The sequence below is a fragment of the Porites lutea genome, chromosome 6, assembly GCF_958299795.1.
Source record: "Porites lutea chromosome 6, jaPorLute2.1, whole genome shotgun sequence".
NCBI classification, from domain to species: Eukaryota; Metazoa; Cnidaria; class Anthozoa; order Scleractinia; family Poritidae; genus Porites; species Porites lutea.
In genome coordinates, this window is record NC_133206.1 from 35,307,404 (window position 1) to 35,321,220 (window position 13,817).

Below are 13,817 nucleotides of genomic sequence, written 5' to 3' on the forward strand. Positions count from 1 at the left end.
TAGTTAATTAAATGCTAACCGACTGAAATAAAGTATGTTAAAACACAAGAACTGAACTGAGTATTACAGAGTTCAAAATGATACTATCAATTATATAATATCAATAATGAAAAGGAGGACAGTTATAAAAACCAATAAAAATAGCCACAGCTGTTTGTTAGGGGAATTTTCAGAGGAGTTTTTAAGTGTTCTGATGTCTGATGTATCATTAACCGTGGCAACATGGCGAGGATTCAATTTAAGAAACGTTTGACCCTCATTTTTGCACTATTCATTTGAGGGAGCGCGACTATTATTAACAAGAGTACACCACTTAAACTTATCATTAAACAAGATAGCCGTTAAAATAAACAGAAAACAATGAAATGATAACAATTAGCATCATAAAGGCTTTTTTCATGTCTTTATAATGATCGTTTCCAGTTGTTAAATGTATTAGTTCTTTTGGGTATTTAAAGAAATCGCTCTCAAGCCAAACGACAGTTGCCTGGCTGGCACAAATAGTGTAATCATGGTCTTTTTGGTAAAAGAGGTTTTCGTAGTAACTTTGGTGGCCTGTGCCCTAAGCTTTCCAAGGAATAACCAGTTTGGTAAGTAAAAACGTTACTTTATCAGGTCACATCAGATCTTAACCTGCGATCAGGCGTATTTTTTTGTGGGAGAGAACAAGTAGGCGAACAGCGAGGAGAAAAAAGAACATGGGAGGGACGCCTGATCGCAGGTTAGTCACATCTAGATTTTTAATTTGTCTTTCAAATAGCTAACGTTTGATATACTGATTACATGTACCTCAGTCGCTCTCTGTCAGGTCTGATCTGGTTCTCTGTAACCTGAATGCAGGATTAATTAGTAATACTCAGTCAGACGGTTTTCAGTACGGTATAATCCCGGAACAAAAAACAGCAACCCTTAAACTGTATCAAGATATTACCCTGTTTGAGTGCAATGCCTCGTTCTTTTTTTTAAAAAAAAACACTTTTCGAATGCACCGTAACAATTTTAACATTTCGCTGAAATGTTAATTTTCTGTTGAGAAATAATTAAATTCTTTTACCGCTTCTAGTTCGTCACAGCATTGGTGAAGATTTTCGTTGAGAATCGTTTCTTTAAAAAAACCCTTAATCCGAAAATGGAAGAGTTCAGATTCAAACTAAATATTTGAGATAAAGTTGAGTTAACTAAGGATTAAAAAATGGTAAAAGTAATTTATCAGCAAAAAACACAAGCGCTGCGTGCCTGCAGTGTTAACGAGAAATTTCTAACTGTACGAGGCGTGTAGCCGATTTAGCTCGAGGAGATAGTGGAAAATAATCTTGCATCACAGTAATGACAAACATACAATGAGATGAAATTGGAATTTCAGTCTTTGTGTCGTCAGCGTGGCTTTTTCCACTAAGTCCGTACGTTTATCACGCAAAATTTAAGCAAAAAGTTAACAAAAAATTAAAAGAAAGAAATTAATATCATGAAATGACAAAGGGTGCAAACGAATACAATCCCGTCCATGATTACATTTAATTGATGCTTGGAGTTAGAAGATTCAAAGATTTATTTTGTTAACAGAACATGTGCATGACAAAAATGATCCTGTGGGCCTTATTCAAGAAGATCCTGAATTACTTGTGAGGCCAAAACTGGATGACGGTAAGCAAAAATCGTTTTTGCATATGGGCATGCGCACTACAGAAGAAGTAACCTCCGGGGTACTCCGATATATAGACTAGATGGGTATGTGCCGCCCAGTACGGTATGGTTTTTGGAGGTCTCCATCCTTCTTTAGGCTATCATTTTTGCCCTTCTTGGCATTGTGTTCCCGGTGTGATCCTTATAGATAGGGTACCTAAACTATATCAGCTAAAATTGTTAAGAGTCAGGGTCTTTATATGATTGAGTAGAAATTCTTTCCTTTGGAGACATCAGCAAATTGTTTGACTTCTTTTCTAGTCTTCTGGAATAAAACGAAAAGTCATGGTCCCGTCTCACGGTACTTACAGTTACCCTGAATCTGAATTACCGGGCGTAAAGAAACTAATGGGAACGTACTGAACTTTGGCAGTGATCTGCACCCCTGGTGTCAAACTCAGTTCACATTCACATTCACATTAGGGGGCGTGCATAACACATCACTTCATGGTGGGACCTAGAAAGCGGCCTACAAGCAGTCTGGAGAGTCCATCGCACGGTGCCTAGAGAAGAGTGGTTGAAAAGATTTGGATTTGTACTTGTAACGCGATGCTATGTAGTCAGTCCACAATATGACAACGCAATGCCTTGAAGTGAAGAAATCATCTAATTTTTAGTGATCTACTATTTTGAGGCATGAGAGAGCTCAAGCGTGTCTGGCCGGCATAGCACAGCCGAAAGTCTTAAAACCCTTATATATCCCATGTTTTCCTTTTCTCAATTTTGCTTTAGAAGTGAGCCATGCAATCTCCATGGTAACCTACGAAGATCCACCAGACGAAGTTTATCCAGTGGAGGCCGAGAATAAGGTACAGGACCCTCACCAAGACGATCTAAAAGAGGTTTATCCGCTAACAAATGCTGAACAAGGTGAGGCTAAAAGACATTAAATAATGCTATTGCATTCAAAATAACTTGCAGAATAGTGCCTTATTCCTTGGTTTTCCCAAGGTTTAGCGGGGAGCACGAACTTGAAAGGCGGGTGCTAAAATATCCCAAAAATAAGCGATCGCTGGCGACTAAGGACAAGGCGGGGCAGCGGTATGTACAGCAAGTGTGATGCATCTCTTTTAAGCTGATCCAAAGGTCACAAGCAGCCTGGCAGAGTCCGCCACAAAATGCTTAGACGGGAGTGGTTATTACGACTTGGATGTGTAATGCGCTGCCTTGAATATAACAACGCATTGTAGTGCAATACTAAACTATTTAACGTAAGGCAATGCAATGAAATGAAGGAACAGAAACGTTTTCGTGAACTACGAGAGGGTTTGAGGTACATACAAGGCTTGAGCGTTATCCATGTTAACCTTGTGACTATAGTTATTTTCTTTCAAATTTTACATCAGAATTTGAAAGTACATTCCCCTCACTTCCTGACGAAGATCCACCTGGCGAAGAGTATCCAGTAGATACAGAGACTAAAGTAGAAGACCCTCACCAAGAAGATCCGAAAGAAGTGTATCCTCTGGTATCTTCTAAAGGAGGTGAGGGTTTAAGAAACTGTACAGTGTTGTCAGTATAAATGACCATTTGAGGCAGTATAGAAAGATTGAGCTAGATGCTTGTACTAGTCATATAACTTTCCTCATTGTGTACTCTGTTAAGCTCACGTTTAAAAATGGCGTCTGACAGCGTGAAATGGAGTAACTATGTACACAGTCACATATCGGGTACTCATGGTGTGAACACAATACCATTTTGTGTCGGTACCTGAGCACTGGCTCCCTGGCACCAAGTGTGGACAGCCCCTTTAAGATTTTAGTTCTAGGAAAATGTGATACAAGACGAAAACACATGTATTTTAAACTTCCTTCAAAGCCCAACGAGTAAAAAGAGGAGCGAATGAAGATGATAAATGGCCAGCAACAACGGAGGATGGGCAAACTATTGTTAGAATCCCCTACGTAGAATCAGGTACGACTTCTACTGACTTCTTTCCCGCGCAATCCTGAATCATAGTGAGTTTACGCAACAGGACAGGAGAAAGAAGATGGCGGCAAAACGCTTGTGTGTGACAAACGTGACAGGCCAAATTCTTACTTCTTTTGTGGTGATCTTCACTTAAGTTAATGTTTTCTGACCTGTTTAAAAAAGGGTGAAGTTCGGCGAAACGTTTTTCAAACAAAATTATTGTCACGCTTGTCACACAAGGTTTGCCGTCTTCTTTCCTCTCCCATCCTGTTGCGTACCACACAACTGTACTTGTAACGGTGCAGGACTGATTTGATGCCAAACTTCCTATTGAAGGAAAAATCGTAGGGAAAATTGATGTCACGCCTCGTACCTAGAAAAGTAGGATGAGGTGTAAAACTGACCTTCAATAAGCATTCGAAAGTAAGCTAACTGAGACGAAATTGTAGCAATCCAAATGGTCCATTGATATCAAAAACTCAACCTACGTAGCGGTCGTCATGGTAAGGTCCAGTACGGTGACCAAGGGCCCGGTTTCTCGAAAGGCCTGGAAACTTTTAGGGCCCGAAGGCAAATTTTAATATCAAAACCTTTTGAACAGTAGCACAGTTAAGAAATTTCAATATTTGGCATACAGAATATTGAAATTTGACTACTGTCTGTTAAATCAACATAGAGTTATTCAAAACATACCCACTAACGACGTTAGTCACGAGTATCAGTGCCCAAAGTTTACTGTTACCACAGTGAAAGAGTGAAAGACTTTTCTCCGCGCACAATTAATTATTAGAGCGGACTGTCAACATGCAAAATTTGGAAAAAATCTTTCAGTCGCTTAAACGACTGGTAATTCTACCGCAGATAAAGCCGAGTACTAAAAACGAACAACAAGAAAACAGTAGTAGGGAAAATAAACGAGGTAAATCCTTAAGATATTAGCGCTTGACTTTATATTTCGGACGCCAAAAGAACGTCACGTATTTGCGGTAAAGGCGTTATAGTAACAGACATGGTAAAACGATTAATTCTCCTACAAGAAAAATTTACTATTATTAAAAAACTTAAAATCTCTAGATTAGAGGAAAAAAAAATGAGCTGAAAAGCGTGTAAAGTCTTTTAGTTATGGCCATTCATAGAGTACAAGACTTTTGCGCGCGGCCAATTATTAAGCGCGTATTGACATGCAAAATTTTTGAAAAACTTTTTGGGACGCTTAAGCGCATATGTCATTCTACTGAAGTTGAAACGTAAACTAGAAACATTAAAGGGCAAGAAAAAAAGAGTTTGCAAAATAAAGGGAGTAAATCTTTAAAGATATTACCGTTCGAGTTTATATGTCGGCCGCAAATTGCACATTTTTTACTTCACTGATTAGCGATCCTCCAATATGCGCGGCAAGACATAGCAAGAGGGACAATGCTCGTAGAAAGATAAATTTACTATCATTAATAAGCTGAAAGTCTCTAGAATACAGGAAAAAAAATTAGCTCAAAGGCATGTGACTCCGCTCTTAGAGTTGTTGCTAGTCAAAGAGTGGAAGACCTTTCCGCGCTGGGACCAATCATTGAGCGCGCACTGTTAACATGCAAAATTTTTGGAAATTTTTTTCAGCCGCTAAAGCGCATATGTGATTCTACTGAAATTGAAACTGAAAACTAGAAACATAAAAGGGCAAGAAAAAAATAGTTTGGTCAATGAAAGGAGAAAGTGTTTGAAAATATTAGCGCTCGAGTTTAAATGTTGGCCGCAAAAAGCAGATTTTTCACTTCAGTAATTACCGGTCCTCAGACGTTTTAGTATGCGCGGCAAGACATAGCAAGAAAAATAATTCTCGTAGAATGAAAAATTTACGATTATAAGTTCCTAGCTCAGAAACCAGTCAATTCTGCTTTTTCAACTGATAGTTTTATTGCCTCTTTTTCAAAAATTATTGAATCTTTGTTTGTAAATGCAAACACGGCAAACACAAAACAGCTTTTCGGGGCCGAAACGTTACCGAAGTTTCGAGAAACGCCGGGCCCCAGACTGGAAGTAATTTTTCCGTGCGCGTCAATGCCTAAAATATTTATAAGATGCCACGACGGCAACACCGGTCAAAACGCACTCTTTCAAACTTTTTCGCGATTATTACACTGAGTCGCTTACTTTGTCAAATGTACGCGAACTTTTAGTAGAATCTTAAGTAGGTTAGACCCAGATAAAATTCAATTTTTTTCCCAGGGTTGTTCCATGCAGTGGCCTATCTACAGTATATGTATTTTCTTTCCAAACAAACAAACACCAAATGCTTTATTTGCATGACCATAAAGGAATTACAGTATTGCAAAAGCTATTAGTCTAAATTTAAGTACTAATTCAACTAATTAGTACGTGCAAAACATTACAAAGCGTTACAGTTCTCATTCATTCATTCATTAATATTAATTTGGTTCTTAATTCAAAGCATTGCGAGATAAATGAAACTAATAGACAGTTAATGAAATAATCCGAAGAATTCATAAGAAGAGATATTAAAGTATCGCCACAGAAGGAAAGTGATTTGAAGTCAGGTATTTTAGTTTCTAGTTTGGAGAACAATATGTCTCTGATCTGAGAATAGGCCTTACAATCTAGTAAGAAATAAATTTCATCTTCAATTTTGTTACTTGTACAAAAGTGACATATCCTATCATTGCGAGCGATTTTCTCGTATCTACCTGTTTCAATTCTAAGTTGATGACTACTTATTCTAAATCTCACTAATGCTTTTCTCGAAGGGTTTTTTCTTGTTAAAACTAGGTACTGCGAGGGGCTATAGTCGTCTTTGATTGTACAATAAAAACTGAGTTTTTGTGATTGTTGAACAGTCTGATTCCAGTAAGAGACGTATTTATTTTTCATTGACTTTTGAGTCACTCAATGAATTACAGGAAAAGTCATAGTTTAGATCATAGTAGTCAACCATTTTCATGAGATTAGAGTAAAACATTGTTTTTCCGTTATGATGAAGATCAATTGAGCGATAACACAAAGAGATGGTTAAAAACAGTGATTCATCAGCTGGACCAAGACACCTGTATTCGTTTTAAGGAAAAGACCAATTCAGACAGCCACTGGGTAGAATTTAAAACAGGAAGTGGGTAAGTTGGATGTTCAAACTTTACATCACTTAATTTATTTCCCTTGTCAAACACATTGGGAAAGATCAATGATAAGTACATTATCTTGGCGGTGTAGTCCGGCTAAATGGGATATAAATTATGTCATTTCTACTGCTTATTGCAATACTGAAAGAGATTCATCATTTCATGGGGACAGTCCGGCGGCAGTCGGCTGAGGGTGGGCAATGATCTTAGAGCCGGGAATCATAAGGTGTTCCCTTCAAGTTTATTGGTCTCTAACAACTGCGTTTTATTATCTGATGCGTGTTTACTCCATCTCATCACCTAACGAGATACTTGCACAGGCCACATGCCCACAAGTGTCTTTATGTGATAAGATGTTTACGTAAAGAGGGATACCAACAACCAGATGTAGGTTACGTTTTTAGATCAATTGTTTTACCGAAACTGACGTATGGTCTACCTGTATACCCCTCCTCAATACCGGAATTAACAACGGTCCAGAATTTTCTACAGCGCTGCTTTAAACGCAAATATATTTCGTACCAAATTGACATATATAACGTATTAGAAGAGGTAGATCGCTCACTGTTTAAGATCTCTAGTATGCCAGGCCACCCCCTGTACCCTTCCGTCCCAAAAACGAAAGAAAGTTCAGCGCGCCTCCGAGTTCCTAGCAGTCAACTCCGTAAGGTTAATACCCAGCGTTTTAAAAATAGTTTTTTTAATAGGCTACTTTTCAAATATAGAGTAGCTATTTAATGTAATGTGGATCTTGAATGTTAAATTCAATGCTTCCACATGGAATTTTTTGAGCCTTGTAATTCTTTCTGCTATTTTTCATGTAAGTGTCCTTGGTTTTAGTATGTATTTTTGCTTAAAAAACAATAAAGACCTTTTATTTATTTTATTTACATGAGTTTAAGGCTGGTTTCCATTAGCTACGGAGTCGGAGTCGTAAGGCCAAGTGGAGTCAAAAGTCAGAATCGTAAGCGGAGTCCGAGCGCGACGGAACCAGAGTCAGAAGAATCAGAACGTTTCCATTTTCTCCCGACTCCGCTTATGACTCCGTTGTTTACTATCTAGTGAAAACCGGAGTCGGAGTCGGAAGCAGTAGCGGAAGGATATATCACAAAGCACGTTCCCAGAATTTGTGATTGGCTTAGTTCTTCCGTTTCTTCTTGTTTTAACTCCGACGACTCTGTTTTCACTTGATCGTTAAGTTCTACGCTTCTGATTACGACTCCGACGCTATTGAATAGCAGTCGAAACATCAAGAAAAGTTTCGCGCCGGCTTTGTTTCTGTAAATTCGGAGTAACTGCTTTGATTTTATCTTTTAGCTGCAGTTCATACGTTGGGTGCAAACCTAGCATTAACCCCCAGCCTGTGACCTTGGACTCCAGCGTATGCTATTTCCGAAAAACAATTGCTCATGAAATAATGCACCTGCTTGGTTTTTATCATGAACAAACCAGACCCGATCGAGGTCAATACATTAACTACTATCCGAATAATGTCCAATCAGGTATGGCCACAATAGTCAATGCTAGTTCTTAAGCCTATTATGTCGTTTATAAACAAGCCACATTGCCTCCCTCACCACTTATGCTGCAAATAAAAAAAAGATAAGAGCACTCAAAGCGCCCCCCCCCCCCCCCCCCATTCCCCATGCAGGGTCAGTTATTAATTACCGATTTAGCATTCTACATACTTACCCTCAACCCATATGCCAGAGCTTGTAGCCGGCATTGGACGGATCTATACGAGGGGAAAGAGATTAAAATTACGAGTTACAGTCCGCATATAACATGTCTTTCATTAACAACGTAAGTAAAAGATAAAGCTTTGTGGTGAGGTCTATTTTAGTGCTTAATTTTCTATCAAAATTTGTTGATCGGTAGTTGTTGGAAAAGGCATCTTAACGACCTCGCGGACCCTGTCTAACCAAGCCTCATTTTTTCTTTTTTGTTGCGGCAGGATTGACGAGTCAGTTTGATATAATTTACGATCAGCAACTCTGGGATTTTGGGTACGATATATCTTCTGATATGCAGTACAACGAGTATGCGTTTAGCCAAGACGGGACATCAAAGACTATGGATGCCAAAAACGGCCAACCACTGGGATCCAACTCACACATGGACGCAATGGATGTAGAAAAGGTCAATAAACTGTATGGCTGTCCTTATATAGACTGTAAGTATATACTATATCAAAAAATTACGCTACTTACTGATTTAACGCGCCCTGAGAGTCCCCTTGATTATGTGCTCTGTGAAGCCCAAATATATCATAGTGGAGCTCCACGCGCGGCGCGAAGGCGGAGCCCCATAGCTAAGGAAATGTGGTAATCTACCCATCCGAGAAAATTTGGTAATCACGTGACCGTACACCCACCGCCCGCCCGACCGTCCGTATTCACCACAGGCATACCAATGTAAAATAACTCAATCAACAGGTATGGCAACCCAAATGCAACTCAAGGTTTTATTTGGAAGGAAATCAAATGGCCACCCTGACTTTTAGAAAGAAAAAACAACAAAAAAGTCATGTCTTTTTCGGCGTTATTTTTTTATGCTTGCACTAACGTGGATAACAGAGAAAGAGCTAGAGCTAGTTATTGAAAACAAAGGAGACGAATTTCGTAGGAAGAAAAACATGGAAATTCAAAGCGGCGGTGAGAAAATGAGAAATGCTAGCGGCCAACAAGGTGAAAATGAGCGGCAGTGAAAAATAAAAGCGAACATGAACACAGGAAACAAAATATTGGGTAATCACATACGACAATTCCTCCATACGAATAACGTGTAACTAGGAAGTTTGACGTTTAAGGTGTACAAAACGGCGTTGTAGTCGTGCAAAACAACGGCAAGGGAAAGACAAAAAAGCGTGCGGCACGTGCAAATTTGTTTTTTGCTAATTAGAAGAACTTAGAAAAGTGTACTGCACGTGCAATTTGCTTTTTTGCTAATTAGATCTATTAGTCTTGAAGCCATTTTCATTGTCGTCCCCGTTTAGCATTACACGATTTAATTTTTGTTGTTTACACGTATTATTAACCAGAGCTTCGCTTTTAGCCCTGGCTAAATCTATATATTAGAGTGAACGATAAGGAGAGAAGGGAAAGTCAAAAACCTCCTTCATGTTTCTCCAGATAAATCCATGCAAATTGATTTCCAAAAGTGTTTTTATCCTCAAATTCGTTATAACTATTAAAATCGTTAGAGATAAAAAGTTAGCCTTCAAATTGTTGAGGTAAAAATTGGTTTATAATTTTAGTTCTCTTTTTGCCCAATACATGTGAGCAGCAACGTGGCCTGTCAACTGAAGCCACTTGTTACAGAAAACTCCTCTGTAATTGGTTAAGGAAGCATAAGCTGCAAGGCTTTTCTCAATTTGGTATCTTTATAATGCGTAGATAACTGTCCAAATTTTTTTTTCGTTTGGTTTTTGGGTCTGATAACATCACCTCAATTCATGTCAATTAACCCTCCAAAACTCATGTATAGCCGGAGCATCTTTTACTGTATTAGTTGTTTAAAATGGTATTTTATAATTTGCGTTGCGCCAAAGGATGGGCTTTCCAGAATATCACGCAGAGCAAGAAGTTTGAAAATTAATGTCATTTTTATCTTTTTTTATTTTACATTTTATGACTGCCCCCCCACCCCCTTTTTTCCTTAAGGCTACCAAAAAGCTCAAAAACAAATAGCAGAATCCGTCTCTAATCTGTTAATTTCTGCGACATATAATTATACAGTCGTAGATCACGAAATAGTTTTGAAAACCGGAGACAGTCTTGGGGATGGAACCAATGCAGATCCTTTCATGAAGCTGATTGGAAGTAATGGCGAAACCCCCTTTCAGCTCGTAACGTCGGGAGGAATGCTTTATGCTGATGAAAACGAGCAGGGCGCGTGAGTTTTTTTGTTTGTTTGTTTGTATCGACATATAAACGTTTATAACCCACCAATTAATTTTCGCGCGATTTTATCTGCTATTTTGGGTCACGTGGTAGCAAATCAGAGGGCGAGTATCAGGCCGTACACCCCACCCGTTCACGTCGATATTTGCCCTACGTTAATTTCCGCAACGTATTAAATATAGTCGTAGATCACGCAATAATTTTGAAAACCGAGGACAGCTGGCTTGCTGGAACCAATGGAGACCCTTTCTTGAAGCTGATTGGAAGTACTGGCGAAACTCCTTTTCAGCTCGTAACGTCGGGAGGAATGCTTTATGTTGATGAAAACGAACGGGGCGCGTGAGTTGTTGCTTTCTTTATTTTTGTTGCTTGAATTTTGTCCTTTAATAATTTCAAGGGCGTGGTCCCGGGATTGAGTGGGCTTTTATATTCAACCTATATACATACGTACCACGTGATTAAGTACGGTAGGTTTTTTTGACATGATCATACGGCGCAAACGCCGGCTGACTGCTGAACTCAGTTAGTGACACAGCTTATTATACCTGAACTAATAATCTAAAGCATAGCCAAAGCAAGTTTGAGGAAAAAAATGAAAAGGCATTCTAGGCACATTCAGCTGCGCCTTACGCGAGAACGAATGGTTAAACTATAGCGAGAAACTTTAACTTATTTTTAGCGTGAATATTTACACAAGCATGGCTTTTCTGTCGTCATATATCCCCAACTCGTAAGTGCTCTTTTTTCAGCGATGAAACTCACGAACTACCTTTTCCAAATGTGGGGACGATTTCATCTATTAAGGTGGCCTTAGTGAATAAAGGAGAGACGCCCTCGGGGACAAGAAAGCGAGGTTTTATTGCGGACTGGACTAAGGGAAAGTGGATTCCGAAACACGAGAAGAGATTCTTGTTCTCGACTGATGGATGGACTCTTGAATCTGTAAGTAAACATAAAAGATAAAATGAAGTCTAAAAAAAGATTTCAGTAAGAAAAAACCCACTTGTTCACCTCAAGTTATGAGGGCATCACAAAACAGTTATTTGCCGAAGTGGTAGCCTCCCACGCAGACGTTCTTACGGGTTCGTCACGCAATCATTCCTCTCCCACGAGAGGGTAGGAACGCGTGACGAACCCCTAAGAACGTTTGCGTGGGAGGCTACCGAAGTGGAGACACAGAGGTTGTTTGTGATACTCTTTTTTAGCAACAATATACTTTATTACAATCTTATAAAAAGCTGCACAAAAAACATAAGTAAAATATTCATAAAAAGAAAACGTAAACATCAGTACAAAATTCCGGCAAAACCCCTTCGCAATTCAAAATTTCAAGAAATCACATAGAGTTATAAAAAAATCAAGTGAAAAGTCCCAGTGGATGACATAAACGTCAATGCACTCATTCTAATAATACGGAAAAGTTTCTAATCCATGAGGCGAGATATATATCTATTGCTGTTCATTTTCCGTACCAATTTCCCGATAAGAAGACGTAACTAAACTGAGATTAAGATACTCTTGAGCTCTAATTAAGAACGCTGCTAAACCCATGTCTGATTACCAGCACATTGTTGATGATAGCGGACTTCTTACAGTCCGCCTTTTCTCTTAAAATCCGTCTAGTTCTTATCTCAGCCAGCGCGATTGCCAACCACAACGTTATGCAGTAACTTTTGCAAAGAAAAATAAGAGACTGCCCGAAGTCTATGTTGATGAAAATTCGTCTACTTTTAACAACAAAGCCAAATGTCTTGGTTTAAGAACCTGCTGGCAGCAATTTGCAATTCTAATACCCATAGATGTAACAACCTGTTAAGCCATCGTCAAACCCAAAAGTACACAAGTTAACTTACACATCTAACTTTATAACTTTCCCTTTTCTCACCTTATCTTGGGTTTATTTTAATAACAGGTGACCTTGGATGGCACAGAGTTCGGGGGGGCGACGCTGTATGTGGGAGAGGAGGCGACTGTTTATCCCGCATGATCAAATAACGGTTGAACAAGTGCATTTACAAATGCGCCGGACCGGACCACGCCCACATGTTAGTCTAGTACAGTATAGAATGATAGGCAAATATGACACAGTTCTGTGAAATCGTAATAAATAAAACACAGCACATAGATTGAATCTAGGAATAAAGACGAACATTAAAAATCATTTATTTGTTTTTGCTTTTTTGTTTATCAGGAAGAATCTACTTTTCAAAAAATTTGCCTAAAAAAAGTCTGCGCCAAAATATTGTCATGGTGTGCTATCTACTGCCAAAAGATTTGTGCGCAGTGAATACATTGAAGATGTGAGGCTCACCATTCCACATAATCTGCGTCACACAGATCAGATGAAATATATACACAGCACACTCCTGATTGGCAGCTAATGTGGGTTCAATCGTATGCATCTTTAAACCACATGACCTTTTAAAAGAAAACGTCTCCGGGTTATACTAAGAACGAAGCACATAGAATAATGCCTGAGATCTAAGACCCTGAAAAAGGAAGGCCGTGCCTTCCGAAATATTGGTAAAAAAGGAAATATATTACCGACAGTAAAATCAGCCTTGCTTCTTTTGTTTAATATTGTCACTTATTGCTGATTAGATCCTTTATTGGGATCCGGTCTTTCTTTTTTGTAAGCTGGTCCTTGCTTCAAAAACTGAGCTCCCAGGCCTTCTCGTAAATAATGACTGAGCGCGTAGCACAAAAACTTTTGTTTTAAGATAAGACGAGGAGCGAAGGTATTGGCTGTAGCTACATAGCAATTTTAAATTGGATAAAAGGCTCTTTCCACGGGGAAGCATCTTTTCGAGATGTTCCCAAACTGGGCTCGAAAAACTTGCAACAAATTTGGAGGCACATCACTGAAGATTGCCGTTTGAAAATTCCTGTAACTGTAGACTGTTTGAAAAAAACATGTATGTTTCTGGTCGGTGGGAAGCGCGGGTTGGGGTTGGCGATTTTTTTTTTTTTAGAGACCGGGTAATGAAAGGCCATACAGTCTGAAAATTTTATTTAGTTACTGCTCACTGAGATTCTTGGCTTTTTTCAAGAAAATGTGTATTTTGGGGTTGTCCTCGGGGTGAATGTTCCCTTCTGTGAAAATTGAGACGAGAGTTGGATGGTTAAAACACAATCCTATGCTCAGTCAGGGATTTGATTTCACGGAAGCATACAGTGGCCATAATACAGGGAAGCG

General features: G+C 39.0%; 1 protein-coding gene across 1 annotated transcript; it reads left to right on the forward strand.

Annotated features, from left to right (window-relative positions):
- Positions 1-511: 511 nt before the first annotated feature.
- On the forward strand, positions 512-12,608 carry LOC140942226 (protein SpAN-like). Its single transcript, XM_073391190.1, has 12 exons — positions 512-590; positions 1,564-1,644; positions 2,416-2,553; positions 2,759-2,837; positions 3,004-3,167; positions 3,502-3,597; positions 6,584-6,713; positions 8,037-8,221; positions 8,674-8,892; positions 10,804-10,960; positions 11,371-11,563; positions 12,534-12,608. Exons 1-12 carry the CDS (start codon positions 512-514, stop codon positions 12,606-12,608), a joined length of 1,596 nt encoding a protein of 531 aa, XP_073247291.1.
- Positions 12,609-13,817: the final 1,209 nt, after the last annotated feature.

Bases quoted from the DNA above. Each gene is read 5' to 3' on its own strand.
- LOC140942226 (XM_073391190.1), top strand. From the start codon at position 512: ATGGTCTTTTTGGTAAAAGAGGTTTTCGTAGTAACTTTGGTGGCCTGT. The intron at 2,838-3,003 runs GTAATGCGCTGC...TTGTGACTATAG, and splicing joins GGTTATTACGACTTGGATGT to TTATTTTCTTTCAAATTTTA. The intron at 8,222-8,673 runs GTATGGCCACAA...TTGTTGCGGCAG, and splicing joins TCCGAATAATGTCCAATCAG to GATTGACGAGTCAGTTTGAT.